Source organism: Colobus angolensis, unplaced genomic scaffold (assembly GCF_000951035.1).
Source record: "Colobus angolensis palliatus isolate OR3802 unplaced genomic scaffold, Cang.pa_1.0 Scaffold177, whole genome shotgun sequence".
NCBI lineage: Eukaryota > Metazoa > Chordata > Mammalia > Primates > Cercopithecidae > Colobus > Colobus angolensis.
Genome location: NW_012114899.1, coordinates 4,775,568 through 4,795,233, shown reverse-complemented (window position 1 = coordinate 4,795,233; position 19,666 = coordinate 4,775,568). Strand labels below are relative to the sequence as shown.

At 33.6% G+C, this 19,666-nt stretch overlaps 1 protein-coding gene across 14 annotated transcripts in view; it reads left to right on the top strand.

Moving 5' to 3' along the window:
• Positions 1–19,666, top strand: part of PCDH15 (protocadherin-related 15) — a 1,021,780-nt gene that overhangs the window by 493,632 nt on the left and 508,482 nt on the right. For 13 of the 14 annotated variants that reach the window (XM_011938778.1, XM_011938777.1, XM_011938779.1 and 10 more), the window contains 2 exons: positions 3,106–3,216; positions 15,345–15,515. In XM_011938778.1, coding sequence (XP_011794168.1) covers positions 3,106–3,216; positions 15,345–15,515 — 282 coding nt within the window. The remainder of the gene's footprint in view (positions 1–3,105; positions 3,217–15,344; positions 15,516–19,666) is intronic. The other variant, XM_011938772.1, reaches the window with a different exon arrangement.

Sequence of the window (19,666 nt, the reverse complement as noted above, 5' to 3'; positions counted from 1 at the left end):
TCCGTCTCAAAAAAAAAAAAAAAAAAAGACAGTGCTCTGAAGATCAATAAAGTCACTAATAACTATTATTTTTAATAATTCTATAAACGTTCAATGAAAACTGTCAACAACAAAAAAGATATTGCAAAGATTCGTTAAGTTGCTTAGCTAGAGATATAAGGATGGGTATTTCTGCATCACAGACTGAGACCCTTAAGGAATCTGTCAAGCAAAACAGAAGATTCCAAATAAGTGTTTTTTTAAAAAAAAAAATAATGTGAGATCACATCAAAGACTTAAGTCTAAATTGCATTTAAAAGGTTTCACTGAGTAAAGTTTGCAAAGATTAGTACACAGAGAAATAAGTGATGGAATATTTAAACAAGAGAAAAATAAGACCAAATATCAGGTGTGAAGAGCCATGGCCTGTTTGGAGAAGAGAGAGGCCTACAGTGTAAAGCCATAGAGACAGGAATAATCATGTATCAAAGTGCTTTCGACTGCAGAAATTGTACTCTCTCTCTCTATATATATATATAAACATATATACATACATACTATGTATATATTACATATATATGCAAAAAACTAAAATATTTAAACAAAAAGACAATTTATTATCTATCACAATACGTTTTTCAGAGATGGGGTAATATCAAGATTTTCTCAGCAACGCAAAGACAACACAGATCCAGGCTCTTTTTTTTTTTATGCTATGCTCTCACTAGCATATTAGCTATTTCTCCATAATTAATTTTATCAATAGTCCCCAAATCTGTTTAGAACTGCTGAAGTTCTAAATTTTATATCCTGACGGAAACTTCTATAACTTGAAAAGGGATTTTTAGCTTCTCTCTATCTTTGCAATTAAGATATATTTTTTTAAATTACTCAAAATGGAATCACATGTACATCTGCAAAATGATTCCTGGTAAAACAGAATGGAATTACAATGAATGGAATTGTTTTTAAGCTAGACTATTCAAGACTCATCTCATTTAGAGACATAGCCTCCTCTGAGGCACAGTGTCACCGGATATGTGAACTAATTGGGGATTCTGAGTCCAGAGATGAGGTAGTTTTGTGTTAAGACCACAGTATCTTCCATATTTATGCTAGAAACTGATATATATTTCTATATTATTGAGTCACTAAAATGTAATAACTTCATAACAACACATTAGAATAGGTTTAACAGTGTAAATAGCAATTATTAACCAAGGTTTTGCCCATATTCAACTTACATATTTAGATTCAATCATTTTTACACTTGTCTGTCATAATTGCCAGCCCCACTCATAGGTATAAGCAATGTTGAATAGACAAAAAATTAGGGAAAATGTCAAATGTCTGTTTTAAATTGTGTTGTGCATCTTCATTTTCTGTATTTATATTTTAAATTGTTGCTTTTAAGTAACTGCATCCAAGAAAGATTTGCAAGGCCCATTACATGAGGAGCACAGAATGAATCATTTAAAAATATGTATTAATTCTGCAAAATGTGCAGTGTGTGTGTGTCTTTATGCACCCCAGAGAAAAAGAGAGACAGACAGAGAGACAAAGAGAGAAAGAAAGACAGATCACAGCTCTAGACATGGAAGGCTAAACTACGCACATTACGTTGATTGAGTCTGAGCTGGGAGATTTGAATCAAATTTTTTTTCGTTGAGTTTAACTTCTTATGTGACTCTTAAGAATACACTTACACTAAGTTGAGGGTGTAAACACACTCTCTCTGGCTTCCTCTCTCTCACACACACACTCAAATTTTTTTTTTATTCTTCCACACTTCCCCTTCCCTTTCTCTTCTCCTTCCCTTTGCCTTTTCCCCTCATTTTTCCTTCCCTCTCTTCCCCCTCCTCTTGCTTTTGCACCAATCTAACGCAGTTCCAAACTAAATATTTTACTCAATGTGATTTCCAGAACAAAAATCACAAGCACAAATGCACAAGACAACTGAACAACCACAAAACAGTTTCAATGAACTAAATAGCACTGATGTATTGAACGTATCTAGAAACAATTTCATCATTCTTTAAAATGGCACTAAAATACAAAAGTGACATAAGGTCTTTTTAAGAATATGAGATTTATCTTGTAAATTATAGTCCCTTAACTTGTGAATACATTTAACGGAAGGCTGCTTTTACCAGAGCACTAGTGTTGCCCTGTGACCTCCGTGCTACCAGGAAAAAACTCAATCCTAGACAGGGCAGAGAACTTAACTAATGAGCAGAAGTTGTGGAACCTGAAAGAAAAAATTAATATATAACCTGGATTTTTTTTTTTTCCACAATAACGAACTGATTCAAGTTCGTGCAGTCATGCTCTGCGTAATGACATTTTGGTCAATGACATACCACATAGCAAATGGTGGTCTCATAAAATTATAATGTTGTATTCCTACTGTACCTTTTTTATGTTTAGATTACATTTATACAGAAAATAGTGACCTGTGTGTTACAGTTGCCTATAGCATTCAGTACAGTGACATGCTGTACAGGTTTGTAGCCTAGGAGCCATAGGCTATATCACCTGCCCTAGTATGTAGTAGACTATTTTAGGTTTGTGAAACTACACTGTATAATGTTCACGCAATGACAAAAATCAGCTAACAACACATTTCTCAGAATGTACCTCATCATTAAGTGACTCGTAACTGTGTTTTTTTAATTTAATGCCTGATAATACTTAAAATACAGCATGGATATCAATGATGACAATTGATACTATGTAGAAATAACAGATTTCAGTGTTTGAATGCTTTGGTGATAAAAAAAAACACCGTGAAAAGGTAATATGGTAACAGGGAAGTTTTTCAGATACCTGGACTTTGATTTAGAACTATTCCAAGACTGTTGATGAATAATACGAATAATGTATTAAAAATTGTGATGAGAAACAAATTTTCTGGTTATTATTACCAAAGGACTCTGGGGAAACCTATTGATCAAAATTAAATGTTTGGAAATATGATAACAATATTGACTCTGAAGCTTATAGTCATTCTGTTTTCAGATGATAAGCATGCCATCTGTAACTTCCAAGAGGATTAAACTAAAATATTGAGTTATTAATTTATCTTACATTCAAATAATCTGAAGTCTGTATTTTTAATATTTGCAGACATCCAATGACACCTTTGAAATTCCCCTAATGTTGACTGGAAATGTAGTGTTAAGGAAGAGACTCAACTATGAAGATAAGACTCGCTACTTTGTCATAATCCAAGCTAATGTGAGTATTCAATTTCTTTTAAATTTCTTCTGTAAATTTGTGAAGTAAAAACCTCATCCAAAATGTGTCAGATAGTCTTGGAGTGCTCTGTGTCATTCGCTTCTTCATCAGGACACTCTTGCCCTAGGTGTTTATATACAATATTCTTATAGATGGGGAAAGGGATAGAATAGGTTGTTTTTATTCACTATATTATTTGAACTCTAAATTATTCATATGTATTAACCATGATCCAATAATTTTTAGCCCATTCTGAAGTATTTTTTCAAAGTAGGATCCAGCAAATAACTGCAGCAGAATCACATTGGGTATGTATTAAACATACGTATTTCTGGACCCCACCTCAGATGTTCTGAATGAAAATCTCAGATGATGTAAGTGGAATATCTGCATTTTTAGTTAGCCCTTCAGGGGATTCTAAGGTACACTAAAGGCAAAGAATCATTGCCTAATTGGTCATGTTTTTCCTTGTGGCTATCATTTATTGAGTAATTGTTCACTAGATATCAGCTAATATCCCCATAACTGAAATTTATGCTAATGTATATAGATAACAATAACAGAACATCCAAACATATACTTATAAAACACAGACATGCTTTATATGCTTATACAACATAGATATCCTTATATGCTTATATAACATAGACATGCTTATATGCTTATAAAACATAGACATTTATTGTAGTTATTATTAGTGGAAGTGTAATAAAATTTCTGGAATTATGTGGCTCAGTGTTTGGCTTGACAATTCAATTATATCACCAGGGACTTAGGTTCCTTCCATCCTTATACTTCTCTCTTCTCTGAAATGTGGTTATTTTACCAATACCTTATCAGCTGGGAGCTAGTTGTATACCATGGCCATTAAGAGTCACAACTGCATTTCAAGTCTGAATGTAGCAGGCAGAAAGGTTAGCAAAACTAGATTTTCTTTTATGTTTATTGATCCTTTCTTCTTTTATCTGGGAAGATACTCTCTTCAGAGTTCTCTCCCACCCATCTTCTTCTAGACTTGTATCACCTGAGTCAGCATGATAGGAAGGAAAGTTGAGGAAGTCCATATGTGTCAAAGGGGAATGCGGTATTCACTTCTGAATTATACTGTGTATAGTTCATATCCTGAGACTGGACACACAGATGACTTGATAACATTTTTCTTTTCTTAGTAAGAAGAATGGGAGTACCACTTGAGAAAAAAGCTAGAAGGGAAGGTCATAGAAAAAGTCACATATTAAGTGACAAGCTTACGTTTTTGAAACAACAGTTAAGAAATGAGCTATAAAGATATAAAAAGTATGGAGAAATCTTGAATGCATATTTATAAACAAAACAAACCATTAAGAAAAGGCTGCATACTGGATGATTCCAATATATAATATTCTGGTAAAAACAAAGCTAGGGAAATGGTGTAAAGATCAGTGGATGTCAGGGATATGGTGGTAAAGGCAGGTTGAAAGGGATTAATAGAAGGATCACAAAATATTTTCATGTCAGTAAAAATACTCTGGATAATACCACAAAGTTGGATATATATCATTATACATTTGTCCATCCCCATAGAATGTACAGCACCAAGAGTGATCTTTAAAGTAAAGGATGAACTTCAGTGATTATTATCATTCAATGTAGATTCATCAATTGTAGCCAATGTACAACTTTGATTAGGGATGTTGCTAAGTGGGGAGGATGTGCATGTGTGGAGACATTGGTGTATATATCTTCCTCTCAATTTTTTCTATAAACCTAAAGCTGTTCTAAAAAAATAATAGCCTTTTCTTTTTTAAAGCATCTAGACTCTGAAACCATCCTGTGCTTTTAATGACTCCTAAGCACTGTAATCTTGCTCATACAGCAGAACAGAGAGATAGCAGGGGAGGCTAAAAGGAAAATAACCTCAATTAGCTGTTCTGAAGAAGTTAACATGAAAAAAATGTGTCACAAACTTGTCATTTTCTTGCCTTTCTTAGAGATATATCACCTGACACAGAATGTGTATGTGTATAGATAGATACCTAAATAGATATATGTTTAGGGATATTTAGCTAGAAATATGTAGATAGACATGTAGATCTAATTTTTGAAGCTAAGTTTATGAGCTTTTATTTACATTTCTGCAGATTTTAAAAATAATTTATTATTGTATATATTATAATTATATATTATAATATGTTATATGTATTATGTGTGTGTCTGTATATGTGTATATATATTTTAATGTCATGTGACATAGACCAGAGTGAAAACTGTGGATATGGAAAAAGCAAAATGTATTAGGGAAGGCCACTCAGACTTCGTCAAAAACACAGAAAATTCTTTTTTCTGTTTAACTGAAGATGTGAAGAAAAGGGACAATGTCGTTTTTATAAAGTCATATAGCTATGGAAGCTATTTGTAAGCTGTTTTTTTTAAATTATGCAATTAAAAATAGGTAATTTTTTAATAGAAATGCAAAGTGAAATATTCTGATTTGGTATCTAGTTTTAAAATATTTGTAAAGACATCTGGAACAATTTCTATCCAGCATGATGGACTACTCATCACTGAGCAAGTGACGAGTTTTTAGCACTTCAGGGATAAAATTATAAAACAGAAGTACATATGTGAATCATCAAAAGGAAGGAATAGCATTAGGAAGAGTCGAATGAACATTTGAATTTAAATGCAATAACAGTTTTTGTTATAAACTTAAGTCATACAGTACAAAACTACATGTTAAATATAGAAGGTTTTAACATTTTAAGTGTTTTTAAAAGTTTTCAGAACAAATAATTTTAATAGCTACATAACGTAAGATAATAATAATGGATCACCATTGATTTAACTATACTCTGTTTTTGTTTGTTTGTTCATTTGTTTTTGGCACCAAATTGATATTTACCCTCATGATGCTCATGAGAGGCAGTGAGTGTAGTGAATTATGTCACCCGAGTTCAAATCTCAGTTCAGCCATATACTAGCTGTGTGATTCAGAGCATATTTTGTATGTTAATTTCCTAACCAGTAAAATGGGTATATTAATAAAACATACCACATTGTTCTGGTTACAATTATCAAGTTAGCAAACAAAAAAGTACTTAGACTAATGCTTGAAATATATTGAGACATTATTACAGTATTACATAAATCACTAAAATAACTGTACTTTACTGTTTAAAAATCAGTAATGAAAAGTGGAATTGCTGTGAGAAAATTATACGTATGTATATATATGTGTATATGTATTTGTACATATATATATTCACATACTTTTTAATCTTAGTAGATAATGCTATATTATTTTTCAAAGTGTTGTGACATATCACATTTCCACAAATGATAAAGAAAGATGCTCATTTCTACCACATTTTAAATCTATAACTTAAAACCATGGGTTGTTGGAGATGGAAAGTCAGCTGAGACTTGCTTGAAGACCAACTGTGGGTTTCTCTTCCAAGCTCTGAGTTCAGTGATCTCACATTCACAGCCATGGTGGGCGCATTTACAGTATGAAAAGTGCCAGTGCTACAAATCAGGGCTGCTTATATAATAGCTGGTTGTTAATCATTAACTGTTTTGTATATACCAATAGTAACATAAGTCTAACATATCTTTGTGTATGATAATGATATCCATATATCTAAAATGTCTCTCCATTTTTTTTAACATTTATCTTATTTGTTTATTTATTTATTTATTTTGAGACAGAGTCTTGCTCTATCACCCAGGCTGAAGTACAGTGGTACTATGTCAGCTCACTGCAACCTCCGCCTCTGGGGTTTAAGTGATTCTCATGCCTCAGCCTCGCAACTAGCTGGAATCACAAGCGTACCACCACACCTGGGTATTTCTGGGGGGTGGGGAGGAGAGTATTGCTATGTCACCCAGGCTAGAGTGCACTGGCATGATCTCGGCTTACTGCAACCTCAGCCTCCCATGTTCAAGCTATCCTCGTGCCTCAGCCTCCTGACTAGCTGGGATTACAGATGCACACCACCACACCCAGCTAATTTTTGGATGTTTAGTAGAGACAGGGTTTCAACATGTTGGTCGGGCTTGTCTCAAACTCATGGCCTCAAGCAGTTCACCCGTCTCAGCCTCCCAAACTGTTGGAATTACAGGCGTGAGCCACTGCACTTGGCAGCAATTTTTTATATTGTATTGGTGGTATGCACAATGTAAGCCATGTACATTAAACACCAATATATTATCTTGAAGTCATAAGGAGAGTTCAAATATGAGCAATCAATTTTGACTTTAAAGTATATGGCCTCTAAAAGAATAATTACAGGTATCATGACAAATTATTGAACATTACTCAGCTTTGACCTGGTTTTGCTTATGGTAAAAATATTTGATTTCCGAAGAGAATCCTTCAAATTACATGTAGTTTGGAGGTTTCTTTTTATCCGTGTTTACATATTATGATTTGTAATTAAGGTAATTGAGTTTTGACTGACCCATGTTAGAAAACCCTGTCACATCTTTTTTGAGAATATTTGCAATATCGTCGCCATGCTATTGACTTCAAATATGTATACATAATGAAGTAAGGATTAATTCCAGATAAAAATTTTGTAGGGCAGATCTAGAAAAAAAATAGAGTGATGAAAGATCAATGGGTTTTCTTTTTGTTGAAATTTACTATATATTACTATAAACCTCAACTTTGATATGTTACCCTAATTCACATAGAATCAAAATAATCTCTTTACATATCATTTTTCTTCAAAGCAAACTCTCTTTCATATTATTGTTATAATGAGTTAAATATTAAGAACACTTTGGTAATCAAAATTTCTTAATTAGCAGAAAGAAAATGTTTATATTTAATTAATTATTTTATAATTTATTTATTTATTTTGAGATGGGGTTTTGCTCTGTCACCCAGGCTAGAGTGCAGTGGGGCGATCTTGGCTCACTGCAACCTTTGCCTCCTGTGTTCGTGATTCTCCTAACTCAGCCTCCCGAGTAGTTGGGATTACAGGCATGTGCCACCACGTCCAGCTAATTTTTTTGTATTTTTAGTAGAAATGGGGTTTCACTCTGCTGGCCAGGGTGGTCTGAAACTCTTGACAACTTCAAGTGAACAGCCCACCTTGGCCTCCTGAAGTGCTGGGATTACAGGCATGAGCCACTGAGCCCGGCCTGTATTTGTTAGAATCATGGCAAGAATGATTTATAATTTCTAAATTATTTTATGAATAGCAAAGGTGTTGTATATTTTTCAAATAGCAAAATCTAGAGAAGGGTTGCTAGCTATCTTTCCTAACAAGATATAATTCCTAAAATTATAGTATTACTATTTCTTTATTAGCTCAATTTTTTATCTTTATGGACAGAAATATTCAAAGAGAAGGTGTAAGCATTGCAAACATATGTGTTTGTATATGTAAAATTCATTTTCTCTATTTTATATTGCAACCTTGTAAACAACTTTTCAGAAATAACCCCTACCCTGACCTTCCCTCACATCTGCTTCCTACTGATGTGTGGAATTAGTGTTAATTGTAACCCCATTGTTTTAACTCTGCAAGTTTCTTGGGCATTTTCTGAGGAGTGAGAGTGAAACAGGAGGATAGCAGGTGATGGTTTATGGGAACTAATGTTTATTGAGTATTTGACTACTAAAGATACATAGGCATTCGGGGCTATAAATGATGATACAATTTTGTCTACTGGTTTGCATAAAAATAAGAAATATTAGGCAAATATCTCAAATAAAAAAATGTTTTCAAGAGAACAGAATATCCAACTTCCTCTGGTTAATGTTCATAGAAGCATTATTTTTTTCCTCAACTGTTATTTTAAGCACAGGGAGTACATATGCAGGTTTGTTACATAGGTATATTGCACTCAGGTAGTCAGCATAGCACTCAATGGGTAGTTTTTTGACCCATTCTCTCTCCTTGCCCCAGTAGTTCACAGTCTATTGTTCCCAGGTTTATTTCCCCGGGGACTCAGTGTTTAGCTCCCATTTATAAGTGATGTTATGTAGTATTTGGTTTTCTCTTCCTGCATTAATTCACTTAGGATTATGGCCTCCAACTTCATCCATGTTGCTTCAGAGGACATCGTTTCATTCTTTTCTATGACTGTGTAGTATTACATGGTGCAAATGCACCCCGGTTTCTTTATCCAACACACTATTGATGGGCACCTAGGTTGCTTCCATGTTTTTTGCTATTGTGAGTAGCATGGCAATTAATGTAGACATGCATGTGTCTTTTTGGTAGAATGCACTTTGTGTGTAGACCCAGTAATGGGGTTGGTGGGTTGAATGGTAGCTTGATTTTAAATTCTTTGAGAAATCTTCAAACTGCTTTCCACAATGGCTGAAATAGTTTACATGACCACCAACAGCATATAATCATTTCCTTTTCTCTGCAGCCTCACCAGTATATGTAATTTTTTGAATTTTTAATAATAGCCATTCTAACTGGTATGAGATGATACCTCATTATGGTTTTGATTTGCATTTCCCTGATGATAAATGCTGATGAACATGTTTTAATGTTTGTTGGCGGCATGTATGTCTTCTTTTGAGAAGTGTCTGTTCATGTCACTTGCCCCTATTTTAACGGTGCTATTTGTTTTTTGCTTGTTGAATTGTTTGAGTTCCTTATAGATTCTAAATACTAGTCTTTTGTCAGATGCATAGTGTGCATGCCTTTTTTCTCATTCTTTCCATTTTCTGTTTACTGTATTGATAGTTTGTTTCAGTATGCAGAAGCTCTTTAGGTGCCACTTGTCAGTTTTTGTTTTTGTTGCAATTGCTTTTTAGGATATCATCATTATGAAATCCTTGCTATAGCCAATGTCAAGAGGAGTATTTAATAGGTTTTCTTCTAGGATTTTTTATACCTTGAGGCATTACATTTAAACCTTTAATTCATCTTGAGTCAATTTTTGTATGTCTGGTAGAATTGAGCTATGCATCTGTCTGGTCCAGGGCCTTTTTTGGTTGGTGAGTTTTTTATTACTAATTTAATATCACAGCTTGATATTCATACGTTCAGGGTTTCAATAGCTTTCTTTTTCAATCTTGGAATATTATGTGTTTCTAGAAATATATCAATTTACTCTAGATTTTCTAGCTTGAGGTTGGGGAGGCACAATTCTGTTCAGAGTAGTGGTTGAACTTGTTTAACATCTTAAAAGATATTCTTGCTTGCCAACTAGAATCACAGTTTCCTAACAATGTAATATTCTATTATTTTTAAATGATTAAAGTTAAAATATATTCTTATCTTTTAAAAAGGAAATGAAGAGAAATGCAGATAAAAATGGGAAAAGGAAAAAAGGAGATCTTTTTTGTGGATTTTAATATGTATTAGTCACATAACATAAATGAAAACACATAATTAAATTATATAAAATGTTTATAGAAATAGCTATTTTTTATTTTTTTACCACTTACAATTTAGAATGTTATTTCATTTACTCAGAAAAACCTTGAAAAGTAGTATATTACTATAAAGATCAAAAGTGTAGGTTTTTGTTTTCTGCTTTTTGTTTTTGTTTTGATTTTTATCTCAATTGCCGAAGGATTGTTTTTTAAATGGATATTGTAGGATCAAATCTGATTCCAAATTGGGAGAAGAACATCATGAATTAGCATTACCATTATGAACTCACAAGTTATGAGTGAGCATGAGACATATTTTTATATATTTTCCTATGTGATATGTGTTGGTGATAAAATGTGGGAGAATTCCCACGTGTGGAAACTGTTGGTAGATTTTGTTGCTACATCTCCGGTCACAATAGTTTTGCCGGGATTATTTTTATTTCTCATTTAAAAATATAAATTTTAGAGCTCAACACTTTGTAAGCAATATCTTTCCCCAATATAAGAAAAAACTCCAATTATGTATTTTGGTATATACTTCATGTAAATACACTGTCTTTAACACACCAGTATCTATTCTATGGACTAGTAACGATAACCCAAAGAAGCAGATAATAGTGAGAGATCTGATGCTGACAGACTGAAAGAAAACATAAGGTAAAAATAATTCAAATTTGTTTATTATAGTGATTTGGTGATGACATATAAAGAAGAAGACTGAGTGACGTGGAAGGGTAGAAATACTGCCTCTGGCATTTATATGCATGCATGTGTATATATGCATATATATGTGTGTTTATATATGTGTTCTACATTCATATATCACATACAATATTATAAATATTTAATATTGATTGTCTATTTACTATTTTTATAAATTAAATTTAGATTAATTCAATCTTTTAAGACTTCATCATAAGCAATCATTATTTTAAATTGTGGGTTAAAGCCAGGCACATACCTATAGTCCTAGCTACTCAGGAGGCTGATGTAGGAGGATTACTTGAGCCCAGGAGATTGAAGTCAATATAAGCAATGTAGCGAGATTCTCATTTCTAGAATAAATATATAAATAGATATTTTATAAATAAAAAAATTTTCAAAAATTATCTCCAATGCCATAAGTAAATTTACAAATACCTATTAAATGTCATTTTATTAACTTATTTATGTTGTTGAGAAAAAAATGTCAAACATAAAAATCATTAAAACATGTAACAAGTTTACCAACCCTATTAAAGAAGCTTTCAGTTTTCATATATATATTTTTTTAGAAATTAAAAGAGTTGTTTTAGTTCATAAACTTTGATATAACTTTAAGGGAAATGTGGAAGATGAGATTACTTAATAACTTAAAACACTGGATGACGCAACACAAAGGGAAATATATGTGAAAATATAACCTAATCTTTATGAGGTCACATTATCTTAATATTAGTAATTTTCAGTATTAAATTACTCTCTTAATAATGGACTGAGGAAATATGTCCTCATCATTTTTTAAGACCGTCAGAAGCAGGGTATTGGAGTCTGCCCCTTGGAAGCTACTCAGGATATGCCGACTGAACAAATCATTACATCATTTATCTATTAATTCATATATTGTAGTTATAGCTATAACCCAATTAAATAAAAGATCAGTATTTAAAAAGTGGCAAGTTTGATGAGCTAGTTGAATTTTTCTAAAATTTAAAATATACACATACATTTATTTTGAATTAAGGTTTTTCTACATCTTCAAAATTCATACATCTTAAAAATAATTTAGAAAGTTCATTTGTGAACCATCAAAATTATCTCACATGTCACATGTTGCTCCTACTCTACTTTTCAACTGGCCTAGAGGTTGATATACGTATGGGAGCGCACATCGACAGTTCCTGAAACAGCTAAAGAAGAGGTGTACATATTTAACATAATGAGAGGGAGGAGGCTTCTAAGGGAAGAAAAACTAGGTTTCTAGGAGGACAAACGGGAGATTAAAATAGCTTGTAATCATGTTTATGTAGGTAAGAATAGACTTCCTTGTTTTTTCTTCATTTTCATAAACTTTCTTGGGAGAGGGAATTCATGGCAGCCTCACTCCCACAAGTATCTGCTTTTAGTGCCATAAAAGAAGTTCCGAAAAGACTCCTTTCTCTTTGTTGAATCTCAAATGTCTTTAGTTTTAAATAATCTTTATAGTGCCTCTAGGGATCTGAGTGAGTCCCAAAACTTTGAAAATTTAAACATTTTGTGATTTTTTGACTATAATTTTGTCGCAGTCTATCTTATACTGTAACAAAATATCAAAGAATCCTGGAACCACAAAGTTATTGCATTCTAGGCAAGGTTGTACTTACAAATTCCACCAATAGAAATTTGTGCTTCCTAAAACTTTACCCTCAAGCATTGCTTTACAACTTTTTTTCAGTAACCAGATTGGGAATGAGTTTAACTAAAATGTACTATTAACCAAGCTTAAGAAGAGGGATTTTTTTTTTTTAATTGGAAAGCAAATACTAATGTCTGGGAACTGTCACAAAGGAAGATATTTTATGAACAAAATAAAATAAAATAAAATAAAATAAAATACAGATCTGTTAGTATAATTACTTTTAAAAATTATTTAACATAAATAAGCAAAATAAGATTAGCCATTTTAAAGTGAACAATTCAATGGCATTTGGTACACTCACAGTATTGTACAAGCACCACCTCTATCCAGTTCCTAAACATTTTAATCACTCCAAAAAGAGCTGGCACCACTCATGCAGTTGCTTCCCATATCCCCTCCCCAGCTCCCTGTAGCCACCAATTTGTTTACTGTTTCCAGATATTGCATATAAATGGATCATATAATATGTGACCTTATATTTTGTCTGGCTTCTTTATTTGAAAATATGATGTTTTCAAGTCTCATTCATGTTGTTGTATATATCAGGACTTCATTTCCTTTTATGCTTGAATCATATGCCATTGTATGTACATGCCACTATCTGTTTATCCATTTATTCATTGATAAATATGTGGGCTTTTGCCAACTTTTGTCTGTTGTGAATAGTGCTACATGAACATACATGCAAGTATACTTTTCAATGTCGTACAAAATAGAATTCAAAAAGACAGAAAAGCATAATAGTTCTTCAAAATAATAACTGAAAACATTTCCAGATTCTGTCATAATAAATGATGCTATCACCATCACCTTCAACAATGGATGTTCTGGATGGAAATGACTTAGGTCCGATATTATTTTCTTCTGTCCTATGATAAACGTTCTTCAGATAAATAGAAACAATTTCCATTTCTAATACAATTACTAACCATTATTTAAGTGTGTGCTATCCATCGTGATTTCCTTCTAAAGAAATGGAAAGGGAAACAAGAAAGAGTAATGCTATAATTGAGAAAACTGATTAGAAGCGGCCTCAGCCAGGTTCAAGTTAACAACAGTGATAAGTCATATTAATAATATACTATTGATACATGTGTCAAAAATAGCACTTGACTTGTGGTTTTCCTACATAAATCATGTAAGTCCAGTTGAATCTTGAGGAAAACACCAGATAAACACCCATTAAGGGACATTCTGCAAAATATCTAGTACTCAAAATTGTTAACGTCATCAAAAACAAAAGTCGGAGAACTTGTCACAGCCAAAATGAGCCTAAGTAACCATTATGACTGAATGTAAACTGGTATCCTGATTGGGATCCTGAAACAGAAAACTGACATTAAGTAAAATCTATGGAAATCTGAAGAAATTTTGGATTTTAGTTAGTAACAATGCAACATTGCACTAGACAAAGTTAAATGATAAGGAAGACTGTATTCACAGCTATTGCAATAGAGGAGACCAGAATACAGACTAGATCTGAACTGAACTCTAATAGAAAGAATGGCTAGAGAGAAGTTAAATGCTCTAGTGGACTTGGGTGTAGGGGGATTCACAGATCAGGTGTGTTTACTAATTGGTGTTCCCAAAGGAAAATAAACTTCCTTGAATTTTCCTGACAGAAAGTAGTTTTAGAAATTGGAACAAGTCTCCAAAGGAAGTCAGGCTCCTACCCTCCCACAGAAACTGGGAAATAGGGGCTTCTTCCTTGACTATTACATTTCAAAGAGATGGCCCCCAGGTCGTGAAAAACATGGGTCTTTAGAACTGGCAAGAAGCTTATAGAAGATTCACATCTCAGAGGCACAGAGAAAGAATTTACAATTACAAGGTTTCTAAAGTAAGTGCTCTAGTAAGATGACAGTGACCTTTATGGTTAGATTGTCTAGTAATGTGAGCTGTTAGGTAAAGGCCTAACATATAAAAGCTTAACATACTTTGAAGAAAGTTGCTTTGAAGACAATTGGATCTCAGTTTACATCCTAGCTTCACCACTTAAAACTGTTGGTTTAAGCAAGTTAATTTATCAATCTTTTTTTAATGAAAACTAAGTCTACATTATGCCTAATTTCTTTTTTGTTGTTGTTTTTTGAGACTGAGTCTCACTCTGTCACCCAGACTGGAGTGCAGTGGCGTGATCTTGGCTCACTGCAACCTCGGCTTCCCAAGTTCAAACTATTCTCCTGCCTCAGCCTCTCGAATAGCTGGGACTACAGGTGCCCACCACCACACCCAGATTTTTGTATTTTTAGTAGAAATGGGGTTTCACCATGTTGGCCAGGCTGGTATCAAACTCCTCACCTCAAGTGATCCACTCACCTTGGCCTCCCAGTGTGCTGGGATTACAGGTGTGGGCCACTGCTCCTCGCCGTTGTGCCTAATTTCTGTAAACTACCTGTTGTTTGTTTTTCTCTCTAACAGGACCGTGCCCAAAATCTGAACGAGAGGCGAACCACCACCACCACTCTCACAGTGGATGTTCTGGATGGAGATGACTTAGGTCCAATCTTTCTTCCTTGTGTGCTTGTGCCAAACACTCGTGATTGCCGTCCACTCACTTATCAAGCTGCCATACCTGAGTTGAGAACTCCGGTAAATATGCTCTTATCTTTCTCCCTTCATTTGCATGGTTTAAAACCCAATGGGATCATGTTCAAGTATTTTGCAGACATATAATTTATGATAACAAAACTCACTATATGCACATTGAAAAATATTTACATCCAAAACTATTTTCAGGGAGTATGCATACATTTTTAACACAAAGAGTAATTATGTAATTTACAAGGTATAAAGTATGTTATGAAACAACAGTCCAACATGGTTATTTTATTTTTATTTTTTACCAATAAATCACTAAGGAATTCACTAGCCATTCTGAAAAACTCCAAATAACCACTGCAGCATTTTCTTAAATTCATGTTTAAACATGCAGCACTAAGTCACAGGACACACAGGTCAATAGGATACACATTTGGCCCAGTAGAATTCTGAAATGTTATTGGAGATTATGTTTGGCTGTTTGAAGGTAGGAGTTAACAAATACTGAATACAAACACTTACCTCTTAAAGTAAAGATACAGAAAGGTGAAGCATGAATACATATTTTCTATGCTTAATCCTATATTTTTGATAAATGCTAATGGAGCTATAAACTTCTGTCGGTTTGGATTTCACACCTTGGACCTCCCTAGATGATTGATGTACATACCTAAGAATAAGAATTTTAAGGCAAATGGATATCCTGCTGGGGCAAAAATATCAATTTCTCCCCTAAAAGGTGTATTTGTGTGTGTGTGTGTGTGTGTGTGTGTGTATACACATATTCTGTTTTAAAAAATTCAGTGGTCTAGGATTTAACCATTTAACCAATATTTTTGCTATTTTCCTGGAAAGCAATCAGCTCTCTGGGTTCCCAAAATGGCTCAAAGTGTTAGAATTTGTTGGAAACTATTTGACTTTTTTTCCTCAAAGCACATGAGAACTGCAGTTCTGAGGGTCCTCTATTTGAGATTTTGAGGAATAGAACAGGAGTGCCTTCTAAATGTAAAGCCAAAGAGTGCTTATCCAATGTTATAATATTAATACATCTATTGGTTTTTCTCACAGTTCACTGGTCCAGTTAACTTGCATGAATAATAATAAAAGAAAAAAGCTGGAGAGAAAAATAAGTAAATCTTATGTGCGTTGGATAAAAAATATGTTTTCAGCCAAATGAAGTACTTTTGCAGACAAAAAAGCTAATCAGAACTTGACTAGACAAAATAGATGTAGATTCCCTTAAGTTATATGCCATTATGTTATTTTGTCGAATCCCAGCAAAAACCCCCACCAACTATTAACGATGGTGAACATAAAAATTTTCTTTGAAAGAACTGGTAAAAGTAATGACATCAAATACAATTTTTATAAGGCTGCACACCTACTGCCATCTGCCCTTCGACAAAGCTGACAAAAGCAATGGGAAAAAGACTTCCTATTCAGTAAATGGCGCTAGGAGAACTAGCTAGCCATATGAAGATTGAAGCTGGACCCCGTCCTTACACCATACGCAAAAAGCGACTCAAGATGGATTAAAGACTTAAATGTAAAACTCCAAACTAGAAAAAACCCTGGAGGACCACCTAGGCAATACCATTCAGGACAAAGGCACAGGCAAAGATTTTGTAACAAAGACAGCAAAAGCAATTGCAACAAAAGCAAAAATTGACAAATGGGATCTAAGTAAACTTAAGAGCTTCTGCACAGCTAAATAAACTATCAACAGAGTGAACAGACCACCTACAGAATGGGAGAAAATATTTGCAAACTATGCATCTGACAGAGGTCTAATATCCAGCATCTATGAGGAATTTAAATTTACAATAATTAAATAAAAACATTAAAAAGTGGTTTTTTGGACATGAACACTTTTCAAAAGAATACATACATGTGGCCAGTAAAACAATGAAAAGCAGTTAAACATCACTAATCATTAGAGAAATGCAAATCAAAACCACACTGAGAAACCCTCGCACAGTCAGTCAAAATGACTATTATTAAAAAGTCAAAAAATAACAGATGCTGGCAAGGTTGCAGAGAAAGGGAAACAATTACACACTGTTGGTAGGAGTGTAAATTAATTCAGCCACATGGAAAGCAGTGTGGCAATTTCTCAAAGAGCTAAAAGGAGAACTCTCATTTGACCCAGCAGTCCTATTACTGGGAATATACCCAGAGGAATATAAATCATTCTGCCATGAAGACACATGCACATGAATGTTCATTGCACCACTATTCACAATAGCAAAGACACCGAGTCAATCTAAATGTCCACGAATGACAGATTGGATAAAGAAAATGATGTACATATACCACATGGAATATTATACGGCTATAAAAATAAGGAGGTCATGTCTTTGCAGGAACATAGATGGAGTGGGAGGCTAATTTCCTTAGCAAACTAACACAGGAACAGAAAACCAAATACCACATATTTTCACATGTAGGTGGGAGCTGAAAGATGAGAACTCATGAACAGAAGGAAGGGAACAACAGACACTGAGGTCTATCTGAGGTTGGAGGGTGGGAGGAGACAGAGGAGCAGAAAAGATGACTATTGGGTACTGGGCTTACTCACTGGGTGACGAACTTATCTATACAACATGACATGAGTTCACCTGTGTAACAAACCTGCGTGTGGACCCCTAAACCTAAATTATAACTCTTTTTTTAAAAAAAAAGTTTCGTTTTTATTTATCTTTTAAAATATCTACAAGAGGGTGAGTTTGCTCCATACTAATCATTGTTTGTGCATGAAATTTAAACATGTAAGGTTAAAGTATATTAGGTTGGCATTAACATTTTTAAAAACTTCTACAAGAGGGTGGGCTTGCTCTATGACTAATCATTTTTTGCACATGAAATTTAAACATGTGTAAGATTCAAATACATTGGGCTGGTATTAAAATGTGCATTTTTTCACTCAAATATTTCTATTTGGAAAGACAATAGTGTAAAAATAATAATATGCTGAAACAGATACTTAATACTTGATAATAATCTTTTTCAATCATCCCCATACAAATATGGCACTCTGGATTTCATGTGTGTGTGTGTGTTTGTGTGTGTGTGCACTTCCAATTAAAATCCCTTTAAATATAAAAAAGGAAAAAGAAAAATATATTTTTAGTATGAATTTATGTTTCTGAGTTAATGTATTTAGCTAGTGTACAGTGGGACCCCAAGAGAAGGTATATATTGAGACCACAATAATCCAATTCAATGAGTCAGTCTGATGACTGTTTATTAGTAGTTAGTTCACTGAGGAAAATAAAGGAAGATAGAAGCTGCTGCTTGAAAAGCAGAGTGTACGAACTTAATTTTATTAAGGATCATTGAGCTTCCTTTCCTCTCCAGGTTACAGACTGAACATCTTTCTCATTCCTGTGCAGTTTAGTGCTGGAGACCAAACTATACTTTCAATTTGGGGTAATAACATAAGTGATCATAATGTCTAGAGTTTGTATAGAATGTTCTGTTTGTAATGAACTATGCTAAGCTCTGCACAAATATTAACTGGTTGAATATGTTGAATATACACAAAAACATTTTTGGCAGACAGTTTAAGTATATAGATATAGATATAATTTAGTAAGAGTAAATAAAGTTAAGATACATTTGAGTCCTGGTTCTACACACAAAAATTGATAGTTTTTTTTTTTCCGGCTCTGTCAGCCTGGGTTAAGTTGGAGATTCACTCTGTAGGTGGATGTAGTTGTTGAAAAATATTTATATCCAAATGTATTTTCAGAAAGTATGGGCAAATTTTTGATCAGAATGCCTCACTCTCTCCCTTGTCGTACTATAATATTCATATTTTGTGTATCAGTACTCAAAGGAGAACTAGTCCAAGGATAAAACTTATCCAGTCTTCGGATGACAAACCCAATCCAATATTAAATATTACATATCCTAACATAAGGAGAGCAATGAACTAATGGTGAAGAAATTAAGTCAAGAAATTTTGTATGCTCTGAATCCTTTGTAAAGTAGTATTTGGGCAAAGAGCACGAGGGATCCTGAGGATGGTGGATTCTTGCTGGTAAAAAAGGAGGTGTTTGAAGATCAATAAATAGTTTTGTGAACGATTATTCTTGTATTTCCTTTTAAAACCATGCTTTTTGAATTAAATATTATGGAAGAAATTCCAGAATGTTCAATATTGGTCCTTTTATCATTTTTAACCGATTGAGCCGTTCCTT